At 40.9% G+C, this 19,330-nt stretch overlaps 1 protein-coding gene across 1 annotated transcript in view; it reads left to right on the forward strand.

The window, feature by feature from the left end:
* FAF2 (Fas associated factor family member 2) overlaps positions 1-15,306 on the forward strand; it is a 77,884-nt gene extending 62,578 nt beyond the window's left edge. Inside the window, exons 5-11 of the mRNA XM_060635101.3 lie at positions 1,043-1,181; positions 2,771-2,856; positions 2,972-3,063; positions 4,712-4,889; positions 5,976-6,147; positions 7,105-7,248; positions 12,020-15,306. Of these exons, the coding sequence (XP_060491084.1) occupies positions 1,043-1,181; positions 2,771-2,856; positions 2,972-3,063; positions 4,712-4,889; positions 5,976-6,147; positions 7,105-7,248; positions 12,020-12,202 (994 nt within the window). The 3' untranslated portion in view covers positions 12,203-15,306. The remainder of the gene's footprint in view (positions 1-1,042; positions 1,182-2,770; positions 2,857-2,971; positions 3,064-4,711; positions 4,890-5,975; positions 6,148-7,104; positions 7,249-12,019) is intronic.
* The last annotated feature ends 4,024 nt before the right edge of the window (positions 15,307-19,330 follow it).

Raw genomic sequence — 19,330 nt, forward strand, 5'->3', positions numbered from 1 at the left:
AAAAAATATGCATGGCATGTGTGACTAATTTTAATGCAACTGTATCATCCAAGCAACTTGTTTAATGTTATGTAGCACATTGACTTATCAGAACTGTGTCCATTGCCTTCTGTGGAAACCCAAAGGCTAAATAAATGGTGCTATACAATTATGATAAGATAGGCTCTTTAGAAACAGATGTGTGGTATCAATCACCCTTAACTTGACAATAGCTGCCAGGTGCCAAATCTATCAGTGTACTCTAGATCAGTTTTATAAACTTCCTTCATGGATGCCATCAACCATAAATCATTAAGCAGGATTTTACTTGACCCCTTGAAAAGCAAGTAAATCATGAGCACAAGTTCAGGTTTGAAGCCTGACCATAATTTGAATGGCTTGGGAGTATGCACTAAAAATTCAAAATCCCAGGATGACAGAAAGGAAAGGAAGAGGCAAGTAGGACAAAAAGAAAGAGACAGAGCTCTTTTCTAGAGCAGTAGAACTGCTGCTTTCTGTGATAATGGAACTTTCTGTGATAATGGAACGTTCTGTATCTGTACTGTCCAGTGTGGAAGCCACCTAACCACGTATGACTACTGAGTACTTAATGTGGCGAGACCGAAGAGCTGAATTTTAAATTGTATTTCATTTAGTTAACTTTAAATTTAGATAGCTACATGTGGCTACCTTATTAGACAGTGCCATTCTAGAAAATCTGGGGGCACAGCCTGACCTGTGATCTTTTTGGACTGTGTCTTCCTTTCCCAATTTTTCTAGTCCTGAATTTTTCTGCAAAAAGCATGCAGGATTTATTTAGACCAGTGTTGGAATTTATAATCCTAGCAGTTTGCATTCGTCTTAAACAGGCAATGGAACAACACTTGCTGCTTTGCACCTTTTGAGCCAGACTATACTCTCGGGTTTGATGGTCCACTCACAAACCCTTCACCTCCTTTTGCTGCCATGCCTCTGGCTCTGTTGTAGGAATCTTTACAAACTGGCCCACTCCATATGCACTACAGTAAGCCGATTCATGTGATATTTATTCCTTCCTCCCCAGGTTTGCTCTTCGTTTTATACGGCCTGACCCTCGCAGCCGGGTCACTGACCCCGTTGGGGACATTGTTTCATTTATGCACTCTTTTGAAGAGAAATATGGGAGGGCACACCCTGTCTTCTACCAGGGAACGTACAGCCAGGTCAGTGCCACGAACCATATAGATGCCAATTTATTGATATGGTTATATCCACAAAGGAAAGCATAGCCCAGCACTGATCATGTCATTCTTTTACTCAAGAACCTTAAATACCTCTTCACTGCTTATAGAAAAAAAAAAAGCCAACCCTACTTGATCTAATTCAAACCTCCTTTGGAGGTCTTTCCTATATAACTTGTTTCTGCATACCCTAGGTTCCAGCTAAACCATTTCCTGTACATACTCTGTACTTTTTACCTCTGTGCCTTTGCTTTTGCTTTTCCCTCCACCTGGAATGCCTTCCTCACATTTTTGGTAAATGGAAGCTTGCGCATCCTTCAGCTAGGTCATATCACTCCTTTCTTATATCCTTTCTGATTAATGTGCCCTACCCTGGCCTACCTTGCAGTCTAAAATAGTAATCTTTCTTATGGTGCTATCATAGTTTTCTTGAAACTTAAAGCATTTTCACATTTTTCCTTATATTATGGTTGCTTATATTTGTGTTTTATCTCCTATAGCAGACAATGATCCCCTTGAAGGCAAAGCTCAAGTTATCTTTGATCCCTCACAGAATTGAACAAGGGCATAGAGCATAGCCTCAAGGCAGCACATCTCTTTCAACCCAAGCCACACAGACCTTTGACTGTTATCTCTCAGGGGGTGAAAATTAAGACTTCTATGGGTGTTAGGCATATCTCTAGTTTGCCAGAGAAAAATGTAGAAATAACACTGTGAACATAGCCCAAACAGTGGTTCTATTCTGCAGCCTCCAGAATTCCTGAATCTATCTGGTGAAAGAGAAAAATACTTTTCTCGTACTTCCTGCTTTGAGTCTCCCATATCGGCTTTTCTCTATAGTCTCCTCAGGGGCTCTACTACTACCCTACTCAACAAGCATTAAGCACCTACTATATGCCCGGGCAGTGTGCTCAGTGCTGGAAATGCAGATGTGAATGAGATGGGTACCTCTCCTGCACCCTCTTTGCTATGATCCTGAGGATAGATCACCATTGGTCATTCAGGAAATCTTTACTGAATTGTAATGTGCTCAGGATTAAGCAAATGAAAAAGCATACACAGGAATCTTGGACATTAGCCTTGTCTTTGAAGATCTTTTAAATCCTGTGCTCTTTAGAATGCATTTGGGTCCCCCAGTCTCTCGTGCCTGCTTGGTATGTGGCCTGGGATCAGTCTCACCTTTGCAGTATTTTTTATGTACGAAGATGTTGTAGCTGTAAAGTGGCAAAATTCTCACCTCCCTTTTCACGTGGTCACATTCTTCTGTTTTTATCTTCCTTTAGACTGTGGGAACAGCTGACTTCTGTGATTTGTTGGGACTTTCCTTTGTCAGCCTGTCTACTGTCATGTGCCTAATACAGTTTAAATCCTAACAACACTAAAACCTTTTCATTAAAGCTTGTTAGCGTGGACTTTCTGTAGGGGGAAAAATGCCAGGGGTGTGAAGGTAGGAGCCCAGGAATCTGATTTCTTGTTCACCATTTTTCCTCATTCTCCTTTTGTTCCCTTAGCCTAATTAAAAGCTCAAGGCACAGTCATCATAATAATTGGTGGTCTTCTGTCTCCTACAGGCACTTAATGATGCCAAGCGAGAACTTCGCTTTCTTTTGGTTTATCTTCATGGAGATGATCACCAGGACTCTGATGAGTTCTGTCGGTAAGTGGATTGATCGGTTTTTTTGTTTTGTTTTTTTGTGGGTTTTTTTGTGGTTTTTTGCTGATATTTTGTAGTAAGCAGGTTCTTCTCATGTCCTTTTCATCCCTCTCCTCAGCAACACACTCTGTGCACCTGAAGTTATTTCCCTAATAAACACTAGGATGCTCTTCTGGGCATGCTCCACAAATAAACCTGAGGGATACAGGGGTAAGTTGTCTTTCTTTTTCCTCATTGAGATTGTTGAGCTATCTTTAGAATAATCTGGAAAAACATGCCATTTATTGCATGATTATTCTGTGGTAGACATAATGCTAGTATACATTATCTTATTTAATCCTCTCAGTAATCCTGAGATATGGGGGTTGTATTATCTATGGTTTAGGAAACAGACTCAGAGAGTTTAAGCCACTGACCAAAGATCATACAGTTAGCAAGCTCCGTCTCTCAGACTCTCAGCCTTTTATTTACAAGTAACCATTGCCAGGGCCTGTTTTATTTTATTTATTTATTTATTTATTTAAAATGTCTTCTTGTTTAGTTTTGAGAGAGAGAGAGCACGTGTGTGAGCAGGGGTGGGCCAGAGAGAGAAGGAGACAGAGGATCCTAAGCAGACTGCACTGACAGCAGAGATCCTGACGCGGGAGTTGAACTCACAAACCTTGAGATCATGACCTGCTGAAGTTGAACACTTAACTGCTTAATTGAGCCACCCAGGTGCTCCAGGGCCTGTTTTAGTTTTAAAAACACCCAGTCCTGTGCAGAAACTTGCTTTTAATCTAAATGGCTTTTTAGTGAGGAGTTTACTCTCAGCAGCAGCAGTTTTAACAGACCTTCTTATACAATGAATTAGTTGTTTGAGTACCTTGAGTACTGATAGGGATTCAGAAAGTTCAGATCTTTGTTGACAGTAACTCTTACCTGGAGATGGAGATAAGTATTTTTAGAAGTCAGTATGGCATATAAAGGTATCCAGTGAAGAAACATACAGTTACTTTACTGTTGCTTCTGTTCAACAGCTTTTGAGTACATGCTAGTGGACCAGGCACTGTGCTAGTAGGTCCTAGCACAGTGAATCAAAGATGTTTTGCCTACATTTTAGAATCTGATTTTTTACCCCTAACTGATATTTATACCTCTGATAAATTCCTACAGGGTGCGTTTTGCCGTTCTAATATGGCTCTGGGGTGGGGGTAGTGAATAGAAAGAGTCTAAGGATATTTTTTTACAGATGCTTATAAAATCTCTTTCAAATCATAAGAAAAACATAAGTAAAACTCTGTTAGGGTAAAATATTGGTTATTTGGAAGACCAACTTTCTAAACTCCTTTGGAACAGAAAAACTAGCCCTTTTAATGGAGGGCAAGGTAGGGAGACATGAAAAGAGGAGTAAGGAAGGGATTGAATAAGAGGAAGAAAAGGCAGAGACGATGATAGGAGTTGATCACCAGTAGTATAAAAGTGAGATTTGCAGTCTTATTTGCTTTAGGCTTGATACCCAACATAGAGAAAAATTATGCTCAGCAGTAGCCAGATTCTTTATAGATCCTTTCCTACCTATCAAAAAGACACTGTCCTTGACCTCTGCAGTCTTCCCTAGCATCATCATGACAACCACCCCACCACAAAAGTCTGTCCTATTCTAATCAAATTACCTGGAAATAGGGACACAAAAATATACCAACAACAAAGGTTAAGAAACTAGGAGGAAAAAAAGGTATGCAGAGAATAAATGACACCTCCTTTCTTTCCCAGGTGGAATTAAAACAGTTCTCTCTTGCTCATGGTGGAAAGTCTAAGAGCTGATCTGGTTCTTCCCGAGGGCTGCCCTTAATCTGTTGGCTTTTCTTTGTGTCAGTGTCACAGGCTTTACGAGAGAACACCTATCCATTCCTGGCCATGATCATGCTGAAGGATCGGAGGATGACTGTGGTGGGACGGCTAGAAGGCCTCATTCAGCCCGATGACCTTATTAACCAGTTGACGTTTATCATGGATGCAAACCAGACTTACCTGGTGTCAGAACGCCTTGAAAGGTACAGAGGAGTTTCTCTCTGAAACAAGCAGAAACCAGCTGTAAATTTGGGTGGCTGACCCAGGGCTCCATAGATCCTGACTTCTCTGTCTTAAGCAACTTTGAAAACCTTATCTATTTAGTGTTAAAATATTTATGTACTTTGACCTAAATAATTCTCCCATCAGATCATCTGTTCCTGGAGATGTGAATTGAAATAAAGACAAGAGTCTGGGCTCAAGAATATATAATGTCATGTCATTTAAAATAGCTGAACCATGATATAAGGAGCTTAAATATAAAATACGTGGAATTGTTAAAACCCTTCCCTCCATTACAGAAGTATTATACGTTAATTGTAGAAAATTTTGAAAATACAGAAAAGCACAAAAAAGAAATTTAAAATCACCCATAATCCTACCACAACTTTTAATATTCTGGTATATTTTCTTATAATTTTATGGTCTTTCTCTCTCTCTCTCTCTCTCTCTCTCTCTTTCTCTCTCTCTCTCTCTCTCTCTTTCTCTCTCTCTCTCTCTCTCTCTCTTTCTCTCTCTCTCTCTCTCTCTTTTTCTCTCTCTCTTTCTCTCTCTCTCTCTCTCTCTCTCTCTCTCTCTCACTCCTATGTATATGTACATATACAATTTTTGGGAGAGAAAATAGAAAATACACCAGAACGTTACAATATTTTCTCTTAGTAGAATTCTGAACAAAGATATTTCTCCATTTTCTGAGTCTTATGAGATCCACGGATGTGGTTTTGGTTTTATGAAAGCAGTATATACAAAAATGCAGTAACTCAAAAGGGTATTACTTGTAAAACATGATCTTGATGATTGCTTTTCAACAATAATACTGTTTGATTCGTTAGAATTGAGGAACAGAATAGTTTTAATTGTGAAGTTGAAAAGCTTGCCAGTTCTTTTTTTGCCAAATTAAACTGGGGAAAAGATGGCTTGTTCAGATTCTGCCATGCTCTGCTTTGGAATCCTTTATGGTAGTATGAAATACTCATCTACCAAGATTGTCACCTTTTTACCCCCCAAAAATTTCAACATAAGAAAAAACAGATTGCTCTTTTCCTTCTGTGCTTATGATTTGGCCACAGGGAAGAACGAAACCAGACCCAGGTGCTGAGACAACAGCAGGATGAGGCCTACCTGGCCTCTCTCAGGGCTGACCAAGAGAAAGAAAGAAAGAAACGGGAGGAGCGGGAACGGAAACGGCGGAAGGAAGAGGAAGTACAACAACAAAAGTTGGCAGAGGAGAGACGTCGGCGGGTAATGAACCTGTCTTTACTCCTTGTGATTCCCAAAGTGGTCTTAAGTGTGAAAGGAAAAAAACTAGAAGATGATGGGATTTGTGGGTGTTTTAATTCTCCTTGCCATTTTATTAAAGTAAGTTAAGTTCTGCATGCATTGTGGGGCTTGAACTCATGATCAAGAGTTGCATGCTCTACTGATTGAGCTAGCCAGCTACCCACTCCTTGTCATTTCTATATTTACTGCATTTTCACAAAAAGTAGTTTTAAAAAATTTTTTTGTTTATTAAAACAGAAACAACAGTGAGTAAAAGGCAAAACAACTCTCTTCCATGAAAAGTAAGCATAAATGGATAACAAGCAGTCAAAATGCTGTTAATTCACAGCAGTTTTTATTTTTTTAGCACCAGTGTTAGCTAATTTGGCATTTCATTCGTGATCTTCTTTCATCATGTATTGCCACTTGATTATAGCCAGTGTCTTTTAGCCATTTCTTTCTTTTTTTTTTTTCTTTTTTTTTTTTTAATGTTTATTTATTTTTGAGACAGAGAGAGACAGAGCATGAACAGGGAAGGGGCAGAGAGAGAGAGGGAGACACAGAATGTGAAGCAGGCTCCAAGCTCTGAGCTGTCAGCACAGAGCCTGACGCGGGGCTTGAACTCACGAACCGTGAGATCATGACCTGAGCCGAAGTCGGATGCTTAACTGACTGAGCCACCCAGCCACCCCTTTTAGCCATTTTTTAAGCCTTTTTTTGGATAGATAGATAAATGCCCTCACATAGTTAATAAATAATACATGTGATGCAATCCTACTTTGAATTTGGGTGTTTCTGACTTTTCCCAAGAAGTTTGTCTTAGATATTAGTCATTAATTTTTCTTCTGGCCTCACAGTAAACCTACGTGGTGATGGTATTGCTGTTTTCTGTTTTCCCTATTGGAGCCATAGCCTCAATTTCGCTTTGTGTCTATACAGAATTTACAAGAGGAAAAGGAAAGGAAGTTGGAGTGCCTGCCCCCGGAGCCTTCCCCTGATGACCCCGAGAGTGTCAAGATCATTTTCAAATTACCCAATGATTCTCGAGTAGAGAGACGATTCCACTTCTCACAGTCTCTAACAGTAAGGACAGCCTAAGTTGTGTAAAGTGTATGTAGGGTCTGGGCTATAGATTTGGAAGCTTTTGAAGAGTCTTGAGAGTGTTGTTGGCATATCTGCTGGGCTGATGAACAGGAAAGGAAGGGGTGTACAGAGAGAAGAGTGCAATGAACCATTGTGTTCCTTCAGTTCTAGCTGCCAACTCAAAGCAGCTATTATGGTTTTCTTTCATCATGTTTGAGCTCTGCTGAGAAAAAAGTGTACCTTACCAAGAAGCTCCACAAAAGACTTGTATATTTGAGGTGGGAGGCTCTTCCACGCTGCTTGGCTCACATTGGCTTCAGGATCCCACTAGAACCCCTCACTCTATCTCCACTGACCTTACACATCTGAATATAAATGCATGTACAGTTTGCATGCAGTTGTCACTTTCCATTCCTGTCCATTTAGTCCACAGGAACCTCACTTTATGGGGCTGCCTTGTATATTTGGTATCTAAAGGTAAATAGTGTTTGTCATTCTGTAGGGAAATAGTTAAGAGCAGAGACTCTTAGAGTCTCACAGAATGAGGATCAAATTTTCATGCTTCTAAGATTAGAGATGTGTTTTCTTGGTCAGTGTACTTCATTGATTCAATTTCTTCATCTATAAAATGGGTATAATACTAGGTATTCTCTAATAGGATTGTTGTTAGGATTAAGTTCATATGTAAAGGGCTCAACATTGTGCTTGGCTCTTTGTAAGGACTCAAATGCTAACTGTTGGTTTTGGTATTTATAACCAAAAGGAAGTTTCTGTTTATATTGAGAGTTGGTATGTTGCCTTTCCAGATTTACCAACTACAGTAGATTCTGCCATTTCCTTGATCACTCGAAGTAGTCAAGAATAAACTATGTAATAGTAATGAGGATGCATTGTAGTCAAGTGAACCTGGGTAGCATATTTATTATTTCTCCTGTTTAAGTAAAGAACGTTGGACAAGTTGCAGAGTATTTTACAGGGCCTCAGATACCTCATCGGTTAAATGGAAATATAGTCTGCCCTCCGATAACTTTAAACTAAAGATACCTCAGTCACTGTTCTAGACACTCGAAGGATTATACAGATGAGTGAGACATGGTTCTGGAATTCACGGAGCTTATGACTAGTAGGGAATGTAAGACTCCGCTAATGCAGGATAAAAAGTTGGGAGGAATCCTGGCGAAAGAAAAGTGAGCAGCTCTCTCATTTTCCTGTTTATCTCTCATTCATGCATTTATTTATATTGAGGGAAGGTGCTCACATCGCTAACTTTTGATTTTTAAATTGGGATAATATGAATGAGCCTCACATACTACATACCATGTAGTAGGTGGTCACTAAATGTTCATTCCCTTCCCCTGATGTGTTTCCTAACAATGGTTTGCATATGGATTTTGGCTTGTCACCATGTTCACTTTCACATCATAGTACACCTGAACCCTGTGGAGCTTCTACTCCTCAAACTCACATTATGTATGTGAAAAACCTAACAAAAATTAACTCTCTTGAGAGTTTTGGAGGAAAATCCGTTAGAATTGTGGAACAGAATAGGCTTCTGGTAGAAGGGGAACCAACCCATTTGTTAACTATTGAATCCTTAAAGACTCTTAAATAGGTGCTCAGTAAAAGTTATTTTAAAAAAAACAACGAAAACCTCAGACTGAGAGAAATACTTGGTCATAGGTGGGGACAAGACTCAGAGATGGGAAAGAAGTGTAAAGGAGAAGTGTGGTGGTGGTATGGGCCTTCAACATTCATGGAGTTTTTAACATATAACCGAGTAATGATTTATAGTGTTTTTGTGCTCTTGCAGACTTTGGTCTTCCTGCGAGCTTTGCCCTTTGTAAATAATCTCAAAGAGTGAATGCTCAGTGAAACACTTCATTTGCACAAAGCTCAGCTATTGATAATAGTAAAATGCTAAGATAAAAAAGGATAGACTATAGAAAAATCTCCAGGTCTCATGAGTGGCAGAAAAGTGGCAGCTGACTTTCTGTTAAATACTTATTAGAATCCAAATTATACTCAGGATTCATTTTTCTATCTGTTAGAACTAAAAGTGACCTCTGGAGGTGATGTCCATTGTTAGTGGTAAACAGAAAATGCCCATTTTGTACCAGATTAAGTATTTTAAAACCAGATTGAAAAGGAAACAAAATATTGTTTCACCCTTCTCAAGCCCATGTTGGGTTCATAACAGTAATATTTGGTACATGTCTGATGCACTCAAGATAAAAAGAGAGTGAGGGTTAATGGAAATTGCAAAGAGAGACAAGAACTGTAAATGATCGAGATTGATAGATTAAAATATGAGGAGTTTATAAAATCATGAGTGGATTTAGAGAAGAGCATGGATTTACTCCTTAAATTCTAGAGTATGTATGTTATGTATGAAGTATGCAGCCTCTTAAAAGCTCTAAAGAGGTCAGTTTAAAACACATGAAGAAAGGACTGCTTCACACAGAAGAGAACAAACTTATGAGATGTAACTTCCCTCAAAATAGTAAGGGTAACTTGAATGTTGTGTTCCTGATCTTTGGGAGTGACCTGAAAGAAAGAGGTTAGCAGTGCCCTCCACAACACATCCTTTAGACTTTTTTGGTAGAAGTAGCATGCTAGATAAAGTGGGCCACAGAGTGGATCCAGTGTGCCTGTTCTTAATGTGTGGCATCCAGAGACTGGGGATGATAAAGGTGGCTTATTCCATAGGTACCTCACATTTTAGGTTTTAGTAATGTGAGTTTTCTTGATGTCACCTTACTTCTCATTAAGAATTTACTTTTATTTTATCAGAGTCACAGCAGGGTGAGGAGGGCATTCTCACAGAGGACAGGTCCACATGGAGTGTGTCAGATCTTGACCAAATTAAGAGAGTGTCCACATGTGGGGACAGGAGTGCACAGAAGTCAGAGCCTGAGTAGCCTGTGGTGGGGTGGGGTGTTAAAGACAGAACTGGATGAGGAGGGGGAAGCAAACTCCTGGTTTTCTGTGTACATATATAGAGAGAAATATAGATTTCAATGTATGTATGTATATTCACATATTCTCTAGTTTTTTACACAGAGAGTGCTTGGGAGCAGAAACACCCCAATAGCAATGAACATACCTAACACCTGGATCGTGGCTTTTAAGTACCATTGTCCATTAAGAAGAACCAGGGCTCCTTGGAGAAATGTCTGATTCCAGAGCTGGGGCAGGAAAATACAAGATCAGCCTGGAATACCCTGTGCCAGAAGGCAAGGAATTATTCAAAAAATGATGAGACTTGCCATAAAGACACAGAAGCCATCTTGATTGGACTCCTTCTGACTCCATCTAGAACAATTTGAACATTAAAAGGAATATTATAACATTATAACCTATTAAAGTAGGAAATCATGACTCTGTGTTAGTATAAATAAGTTGAAAGTTTGAGGAACACTATGTCTACAGTTTCAAAGTACCTCCCCACAGAATCTCTTTAATTACAAAGAGAAGAAGAATTTGGACGGTGGAGAGGCAATCACCACCTTAATGAAGTGATCAAAGTGCACATTATAGGCACTGGGGCAGATTGGAATTGTGCTCCAACTGCGTAGGATGCATTTAGTAGAATGCAGCAGCATTTCTGTAACACGCCCTCCAAAGAACACATCTAGAATCTAATCATGAGTAAACATCAGGCAAACAAATTGAGAAAACATTCTGCAAAATAAGTTACCAGTTATCTTTAAAAAGTGAAAGGTCACGAAAGTCAAGGAAAGATTGAGGATTTGTTCCAGACTAGAGGAGGAGGCTTAGAAGATGTGACGATGAAATGGAACACATAATCCTAAACTTCATGCGTTTTGCTATTAAAGGCAACTAGCAAAACTTGAAAACTTTAATAATAAATATATATTATGTTACAACAATAATGTGCCAGTTAATATCCTGGCTTTTTTTTTTTTTTTTTTTGAGGGCTTTATTATGGTTATGTAGGAGATTGTCCTATTTATAAGACATGCACAAGTATTTTGGGGGTGATGGGACGTCAGGTTGGCAGTTCGCTCTCAACTGGTTCAAAGAAAATTCTGTACTTCTGTTTCTGTAACTCTCTGATTTTTTTCTTAATGTTTATTTTTGAGAGAGCGCACATGAGAATGCGCGCGCACAGCAGCGGGGGGCAGAGAGGGAGACAGAGGATCTGAAGCAGGCTCTACGCTGTTAGCGCAGAGCCGGATGCAGGGCTCGAACCCACGAACTGTGAGATTGTGACCTGAGCCAATGTTGGACTTTTAACCGACTGAGCCACCCAGGCGCCTATGTTTTTTTAAGCTTATTTATTTATTCTGAGAGCAAGAAGCGTGCTCAGGGGAGGGACAGAGAGAGAGAGGGAGAGAGAGAACCCCAAGCAGGCTCCACACTGTCAGCACAAAGCCCAATGCAGGGCTTGATCTAGTGACCTGAGCTGAAATCAAGAGTCATACACTTAACTGACTGAATCACCCAGGCACCCCTCTAATTATTTCTAAGTAAAAAATTTTTAGCTTTATAGCAAACAAGTTGTCAAAAAACAAAAAAAAAAAACCATGAATCAGTTCAGAAGTAGGACTGGCATTGGCTGTGTAATCTCTTCAAAGAACTGCCCTACGTATTTGCTGTGTGAAATGGAAGGACCTCACAATAGAATTCCACTGTAATGTGATTACTTCATATCTCAGAGTCATCCTGGAGAGAGCTAGGGATATTTGATTTCATAGTTGTGTTGTCTGTCTTTGTCTTTCTCACCACCCTTTTCCTGTATGATCTGCAGGTAATCCACGACTTCTTATTCTCCTTGAAAGAAAGCCCAGAAAAGTTTCAGATTGAAGCCAACTTTCCCCGGCGGGTGCTGCCCTGCATCCCTTCAGAGGAGTGGCCCAACCCCCCCACGCTGCAGGAGGCCGGACTCAGCCACACAGAGGTTCTCTTTGTTCAGGACCTTACAGATGAATGACATTTTTTTTCCTCTCCCCTCCTACCCTAATCCCTAAAAGAAATGGAAAAACAAAAACAAAAAAACAAGAGAGAGAAATTCATATTATTATTATTATAATACAATATTTTTTTTAAAAGACTGCTGCATCCTAAGGAAGGATCAGAAACCATGCTGCCTAAAAGAGTCACCACCTGTGTGTGCGCGCGAGGTCAGCAATGAATGTTCCCGCCGGCAAGCCCACCCTTCCCTACTGCCTCTGCACCACGCACCTTCCAACGAAAGGAGACTCTTCACCTCCAACCCAGTCATTGTCCCAGCTGGGGAAGGGGACATTCTCACTAGTTCTCATTCATTCTTGCTTTTATGGAAAATAAAAGTGAAAAAAACCTCCCCATCAACCAGCTACTGCAGCATCTCTTGAGGACTTGCTTCTCCCACCACCGGAGAAGAGAGGGAAGAGAAGGCACAGAACAGAGATGTTCCTTGAACTTCCCACCATTTATGAATAACTTTTAAATGTTTTCTGTTGCTTTGTAATGACCAAAGGAATGAGGCTGACATAGGTGTTTGTTGTTTTTTTTTTTTTCCTTAACTTTATTTGATAAAGAGCCAATTCTTAAGCCTATGAGTTCATGCCCTGGGCTCCTTAGCCCACAAGAGTATAATAAAGGTGCCCTGGGCTGGTTTGTGCTTATTTCTGCCATTGTCCCTCTCACATTCCCAGAGAGGTTGTTCTTTTTGGTCCAACTCTTGCTGTCCTTTCTTGCCACCTGTGCGCCCCACTTGGAGTATTGGGGAGGAAATCTGGATTCATTGCCCTGCAAAGGCTATGTATAGACAGATATACCCATACGTGTGGTGTGAACTCCCGTGTATACTCACCTATATACATGACTGCAGCTTTCCCTTGGAATCTGTACCAGGTGGTTATTATGGGATCTGAACCAAAGGATAGCAGCTCTTCATTCCTCTTCTGACACATGCATGCTCTTCGTGCCCATCCCTGAGCTTTCCTGAATTGCCAAGCTTGGTGCCTTCCCAAAGGACTAGCAGGGCCTATGGTAGAACCAGCAGAACCCCATGAGAGTGCCCTGCCTGTCTCAGTGGGAGTGTGGTGGTCGTGGTGGTGGTGGTGGTGGTGGTGGTGGTGGTGATGGTGCTGGTTTAAGGTTAGAACTAGAGACTTTGAGGGGAGCCAAGACCAAACTCCTGAACTTCCAAGTTGTTGGAAGGCACATTTTAGTTTCTAATGTAGCCACTTGCTGGAGGCAGTTTTTAATCCTCTCCCTCTATTGCTCTGTTTAAGTAATAGGGTTTTTTAACCTCTGGATGTCTCTTCTGTGGTTGAGTTTCTAGTAATGGGTACATGGGTTAGGCCATGTATTAATAGATGCCAGCATGAGCTGGCAAATATTCCAAAGTGTTCTACAGCTAGACTGGTGCAGACTTGTAACACAGCAAGCTACCAAAGTAACTGTAGTTCCTAGCATGCTGTGAGGCTGGGGGTTCATATCAAAATAAAGCATAACTTGGTAGATTTGCAGTCTCCAAAGGCGTTCTCTCTTGCTTACCTAAAATCTAAGGGCCACTCTTATAGGTAGCAGTGATGTGGCTTCTATTTTCTGCAACCCTCAGTGGTTGGGATAAACACCATGGGACAGGGTGGGGAGCCTGGGAATTTCCCAGTGGCCTTGGCACAGGTGTCTAGAACACCATCTGTAGGAAAACTTAATTCTGCTCCTAGCTGCCTCAGGGCCAGATGAGTAGAAGATCACTGTCTGTTGGTATAAAATGTATCTGGAGTGAATACCAGGATAAACCATATTCTCCACTTAGCTTTATGTGACGTCTGCTTCCTGCTGACAACCATGCAAAGAGGAATTCTTCCACTTAACTCAGAGCCTCACTCCCTGTCAAATTCATAGCTGTTTCCCTAGCCTTACACAGGAGAGGAGGGTATTATGGGCCTTCTCTAGTTTGGGTGTACTGTCTTGCTTATGCTTCCTTGGAAAGTTGTAAATCTTTTTCCTTAATTCAGTCTGCATCTTATTCTACAGTGTGCACTTTATGCCTCTTGCCCTTTCAAAACTTGTTCAGTGAAGGAGGTCAGATGCCAGAATATTAAGAAAAAGTCTATGTCGGTACAGCTCTTGGGATTGCCTACTCATTTACTTTAGGTTTCAAGAAGTTTTATCTGAAGCACATGTTCTTTCCTAGTCCATGTTAAAACAGGCCTGCTTTGCTCAGACCCCATTCCTGTCTCCTTGCTGACCCTAGGGCTGCTGCCTGGTGCCATCTCCCTTCCTCCCCCATGAAGGATGCACATTTTATCACTTCAAGTCAGTACAATCTGTGTGTTACTCCCAAGGACCTCGGAGAACTCAATGGGACCTGCAAGGGAGAAAATACTGAGAAGCTGATGATCTGCAAGCAGTTGCTCATTTCCAAATCACCTTTGGTTATTTCAGCTGTTCAAACAGCAAGTCGTCAACCTAACGAAGACACCTGTTTCAAGTTTTGTTCTGCACGCCCCAAACTGAAGTAGATTCAGCTGAATAACCATGGGAAATCACCAAGCAAAGACCTCCAATTGGAGTCAGTTGAATTTTTGCAGCCTCAGTGGGGCCTCTCTGGTCTTTTCTTCCACTTCTACAGAATTTCCTGCGGCAAATACTTTGTCCTTGCTTGCTTCCACTATGATGGTTGGATAAAAAATGGCCAGAGGAGAATATTTATCTCTTAAAAAAAAAAAAAAAGAAGAAGAAGAACCTATAATCTTCAACTGAGCAGTCTTTATGAAAATTGCTAATGGTGCCAAGGCCAAGGAAAAAGTTTCAGAAAATGACTGTGGGAAGGAGTGATAACCCCAGAATGCAAAATCAGGGGAGTATTATCTGGTGCTTGAACAAGGAGCTCCACTTTACAAATGGCTTTTTTAGGACTTGTGAGGAATGCAGCAACAGGAAATCCATCCATAAAGGATGCAGTGCCCCAACTTGTACTGCGCCTGAATAGTTACGTGATAATTTACTGAAGAAATCTAGTGTACTTTAAATTTTTTTCATAAAAGTTTACATTGTATTGTAGGTTAACATTAAATGTTTTATAACAAAATCTCATAATGAGTTGTGGGTCTTTCTGTTTAAGAGAGATGTGGTAGATATTTTCTGTGTTCATGAAGGAAAGTTTGGGAAACCATGGGGGTGGGAACAGGATATTGCATTGCTGAGAGGCAAGGGAGAATCAAAGAGAAGCAAGGAGTTAAAATAAATCAGTAGTGCATTCCAGTGAAAAGAGGCAACTTAGTGTGGATAGGTAGGAGGGGCAGATAGATATGGGTTCAAATTTGGCCTTTTGTGGCTTCAAACAAGTTCGTTAGTTTCCCCCAACTGTAAATGAAGTTAACACTGTCTATCTTGGAATGGGTTTGTAGATTAAATCAAATATATATGAAGGGCCCAACACAGGTGTCATTGTTCCCTTTCTCCATGGCAGTGTGTTTTGAAGGAATGTTTTTTTGGAGTTGTAACTGTCAGTTTCATAAGGGATGTCACGTCTCCTGCTAGAACAGATCTACGTCCTTGCGAATGAGTCCCTAAAGAAGAGTCACCTTTGATCTGACAAAGTCTGGACTATTATTGGAGCTCCCCTCCTAAGGTATTGTTGCTTGTATTCTCATTTTTTTCTTTCTTTTTTTTTTTTTTTTTTTAATTTTCTTTTTAAGTAAACTTCACACCCAACTTGGGGCTTGAACCTACAACCGAGATCGAGAGCTGCACACTCTACCAACTTAGCCAGCCAGACACCCTTGTATTTTAATTTCCGAGAGGAAATTTTAGGTTCAATTATTTGCCTTTTTCTCCCCCACTGTCTGACTTCATGCAAAGAACTTATTCCTGTGAGCTACGAATTCTTGTTACCTTCAGAATCTGCCCTGTTGCTTATTCAAAGATGTGTGGCTTCCATTTTATTTTTAATGTACCTCTGAACTAGAACGTCTTCTGCTCAGTCTAGTAAGTCTGCAAGAAGAGTTTGTTCACCTTAGGTCAATCCACTTTTAAAAATGAACACTTCACGATTGTGAAGCTTATGTATAAAATTTTTGCCATCAATGAACAGAGTAAAGGAAGATTAGAACTTTGATGCCAGATACACCTGGTTCGAAATCCTGGCCGTGGCCATGATTTTGGCCAAGTAACCTCAACTCTCTAGGCTTCAGTTTGATCATCTGTAAAAAGGGGTAGGTTGTAGCCCTGCAGTCATGATTAAGTGAATTGCTACTGCAGAGTTAACCTGGTATACAATTGGTGTTTGGTAAGTAATAGCTCCTATTACTGTTTTCAAAACAGTCTGTAGCTTGCCCACTGCTAACCATTCACCCTAGATAAAGGGAGGAGAGGTTAAAGCGGAGGGGTTAAGTTGAAGCTTTGCCTATGGTCAATCAGGTAATGCCTGACACTTTTCCTTGCCATGCTTCTGGTGTTGCAGTTGTAACTCCATGTGCTTTTACCCCAGTGGAGCCTCCAGCCCTCAAAGTCTTTTCCTCATGACTTCGGGTCCTGCCAACACAGTGCTGAGCCTATCCTTCCTCTCCCAACCCTACTCCTCCCCTCTTCTGTCTGCCCTTCTTGGTAACTCTTGGAATCATGCCCCAAACTCCCGGGTTTCTTTAAGCTGAAACCTGATTTTCCCTTGAAGACACCACTTCAAAAAACCCTTAAGCAAATACTGCTCATTTTCTCTCGAATCTTTGAACCAGGATATGGATCTCTATTTCTCTTCTGCCACTCTGATGCACTGTCTTCCAGGACAATGCTCCCAAAGCATGGGCCATCTGCTTGGGCTACTTTTTCCTGTTCTGGTTGCTACTGGACATTCCCCCAGATGTTGACAACTGATACTTTTCCTCTCCACCAGCAACCTGGGTGACTCTTATATCTACGTATGTGGATTCTCTAAAGTTCTGGTCCTATTGCTCATGATTTGACTTGTGTAGCCGCTGAATGTAGTAGAGGCTTTGAGTCCAATCTGGATTTGAAACTGCTGCTTGCTGACTGACTGATTCAGGGCGTTTCCTCATCTATAAACATCATGGTGGTGCATCCTTGCAAAGTTCAGGTGCTGCTTAAATGGCCTGATAACCTGTGAAGTGCCTGGTGGTGGAAGATGAATGCTTGGTAAATGTTTGCTTTCTTTGCTCCTGTCCGTCCCAGCTGTGCTGTGCTTTGAGCATGGCTTCCACTTTGAACTATTTCACCCTCAGGACCTCAAAACTAAACCCTTTCTGACCACAGCCTTTAGTGCTCCCACTCCGCTATCTCTACTCTGCCATCAAGGCCTTTCTGTCCCTCTCCACTCCTCCCAGTTCTCCCTGCTAGAATTCTGTTGGCTTTTTACCCCCTCTCTATGACAGTCCAGCGCTGTCACAATTAACGAAGTGAAACTGAACCATTTGGTTTCTCTCCTCTTGTTCCTTAAGCTGCAGAGTCCTGGCATATACCACAGTAAACTGAGGAGCCCTGGGGATTGATGCCCACTCCTATGATCCAGCCCTAGGAAACTCCCCACGCATTTCTACTGCATAGGCACTGCTCCACTGTGTCCCCTTTCTCAATCCAAGCCCACCTGCATCTTCCTCACAGCCCATTACAAAACAGCCTACTTCCTGAGAAAATTGAGATCTTGTCACAGAACTTCATCATCTTCCTTTTTCACCCCAAAATTGCTCTGTGATGTTAACTGCTTCCTCTTTCCCTTCTGTCTTGTGGGTGTATTTTCTTTTGAAGGAGATATAATTTACATACAGTAAAATGCCCAGATCTTAAATCCGCAGCTTGATAAAATTTTGCCTATGTGTACACCAAAAACGAGATGCAGGATGTTTAATTACCTCAGAAAGTTCTCTTGTGTGTCTTCCCAGTCTGTAGCGTCTCTGAGATAACCACTGCTCTGACTTCTTTCACCATAGAAGTTTTGTTTGTTCTTAAACTCATATAAATGGGCTCACTGTGTGTATGTGATTTTATAAATTGTTTTCTTTATTCAGGTATTCCTATTCATGATAAACTTTAGGAAGTGCAAATAAACAATAAAACTTCACAATACCACATTGTCCGGAGATATCTACTGTTAATATTCCAATGTATGTCTTCCCAGACTTTGCATATAAAAACAATTTTTTTCCTACAAAAATGGGATGGCATTGTAAATATTGTATTCTCTCCATTTCATATCTTATCTGTATATTTTTAATGACTATGCATCATTTCACTGAATGGATGTACCATAAACTGATCAAAATCCTCTTACGACATTTTAGGTTGTTTTTTGTTTTGTTTTGTTTTGGTTTTTTTGTTTTGCTTTTCTTTAAAAAAATTTTTTTTTAAAACGTTTATTTATTTTTGAGAAAGAGACAGAGCATAAACGGGGGGGGGGGGGAGGGGGGAGCGGGGCAGAGAGAGAGGGAGATGCAGAATCCAAAACAGGCTCCAGGCTCTCAGCGGTCAGCACAGAGCCCGACGCAGGGCTCGAACTCACGGACCGCGAGATCATGACCTGAGCCGAAGTCGGACGCTTAACCGACCGAGCCACCCAGGCACCCCTGTTTTGCTTTTCTAAGTACAGACTGATAAACATCATCCCTGTAGCTAAGTGTACACACCCATGCTTGTTTTCTCAGGGAAGAAGAATCCCAGAAGTGAAGTTACTGAATCAAAGGTTGGAAATTTTACTTTTTTAAATGATTGTGTGATTTCCAAATTATAGTCCAGAAAAGTTATTTATACTCCTGCCAGCAGTGTGGGCTCAGTCTCTGATTTGTGTCATCATTGCCAGAACCTTTACAACTATCTTTTCATTTGCCTGAATCTCTCTTCATGTTCCATCTAAAAATGTTTGGCATCTCCTCCCTTGCAAAACCTTAATCTTACCTTACCCACAGGTCCCAGTCCTATCTCCTTTCCTGCCAAGATAGCTTGCACAACCAGCCTCCACTTCCTTAACCTCCTGTTGATTGAACTTCCATCCCCACTGACCATCTCTTATAGTCAACTGCAACCTCCTAATTGCCATGTTCATTGGTGTCTTACAAGATCTTTGTAAATAGAAAAGTTCCCCACCTGGTACCTGGGGGTCAGATTATGTGAA

The sequence above is a fragment of the Panthera onca genome, chromosome A1, assembly GCF_046562875.1.
Source record: "Panthera onca isolate mPanOnc1 chromosome A1, mPanOnc1 haplotype 2, whole genome shotgun sequence".
In the NCBI taxonomy this organism is placed as follows: Eukaryota; Metazoa; Chordata; class Mammalia; order Carnivora; family Felidae; genus Panthera; species Panthera onca.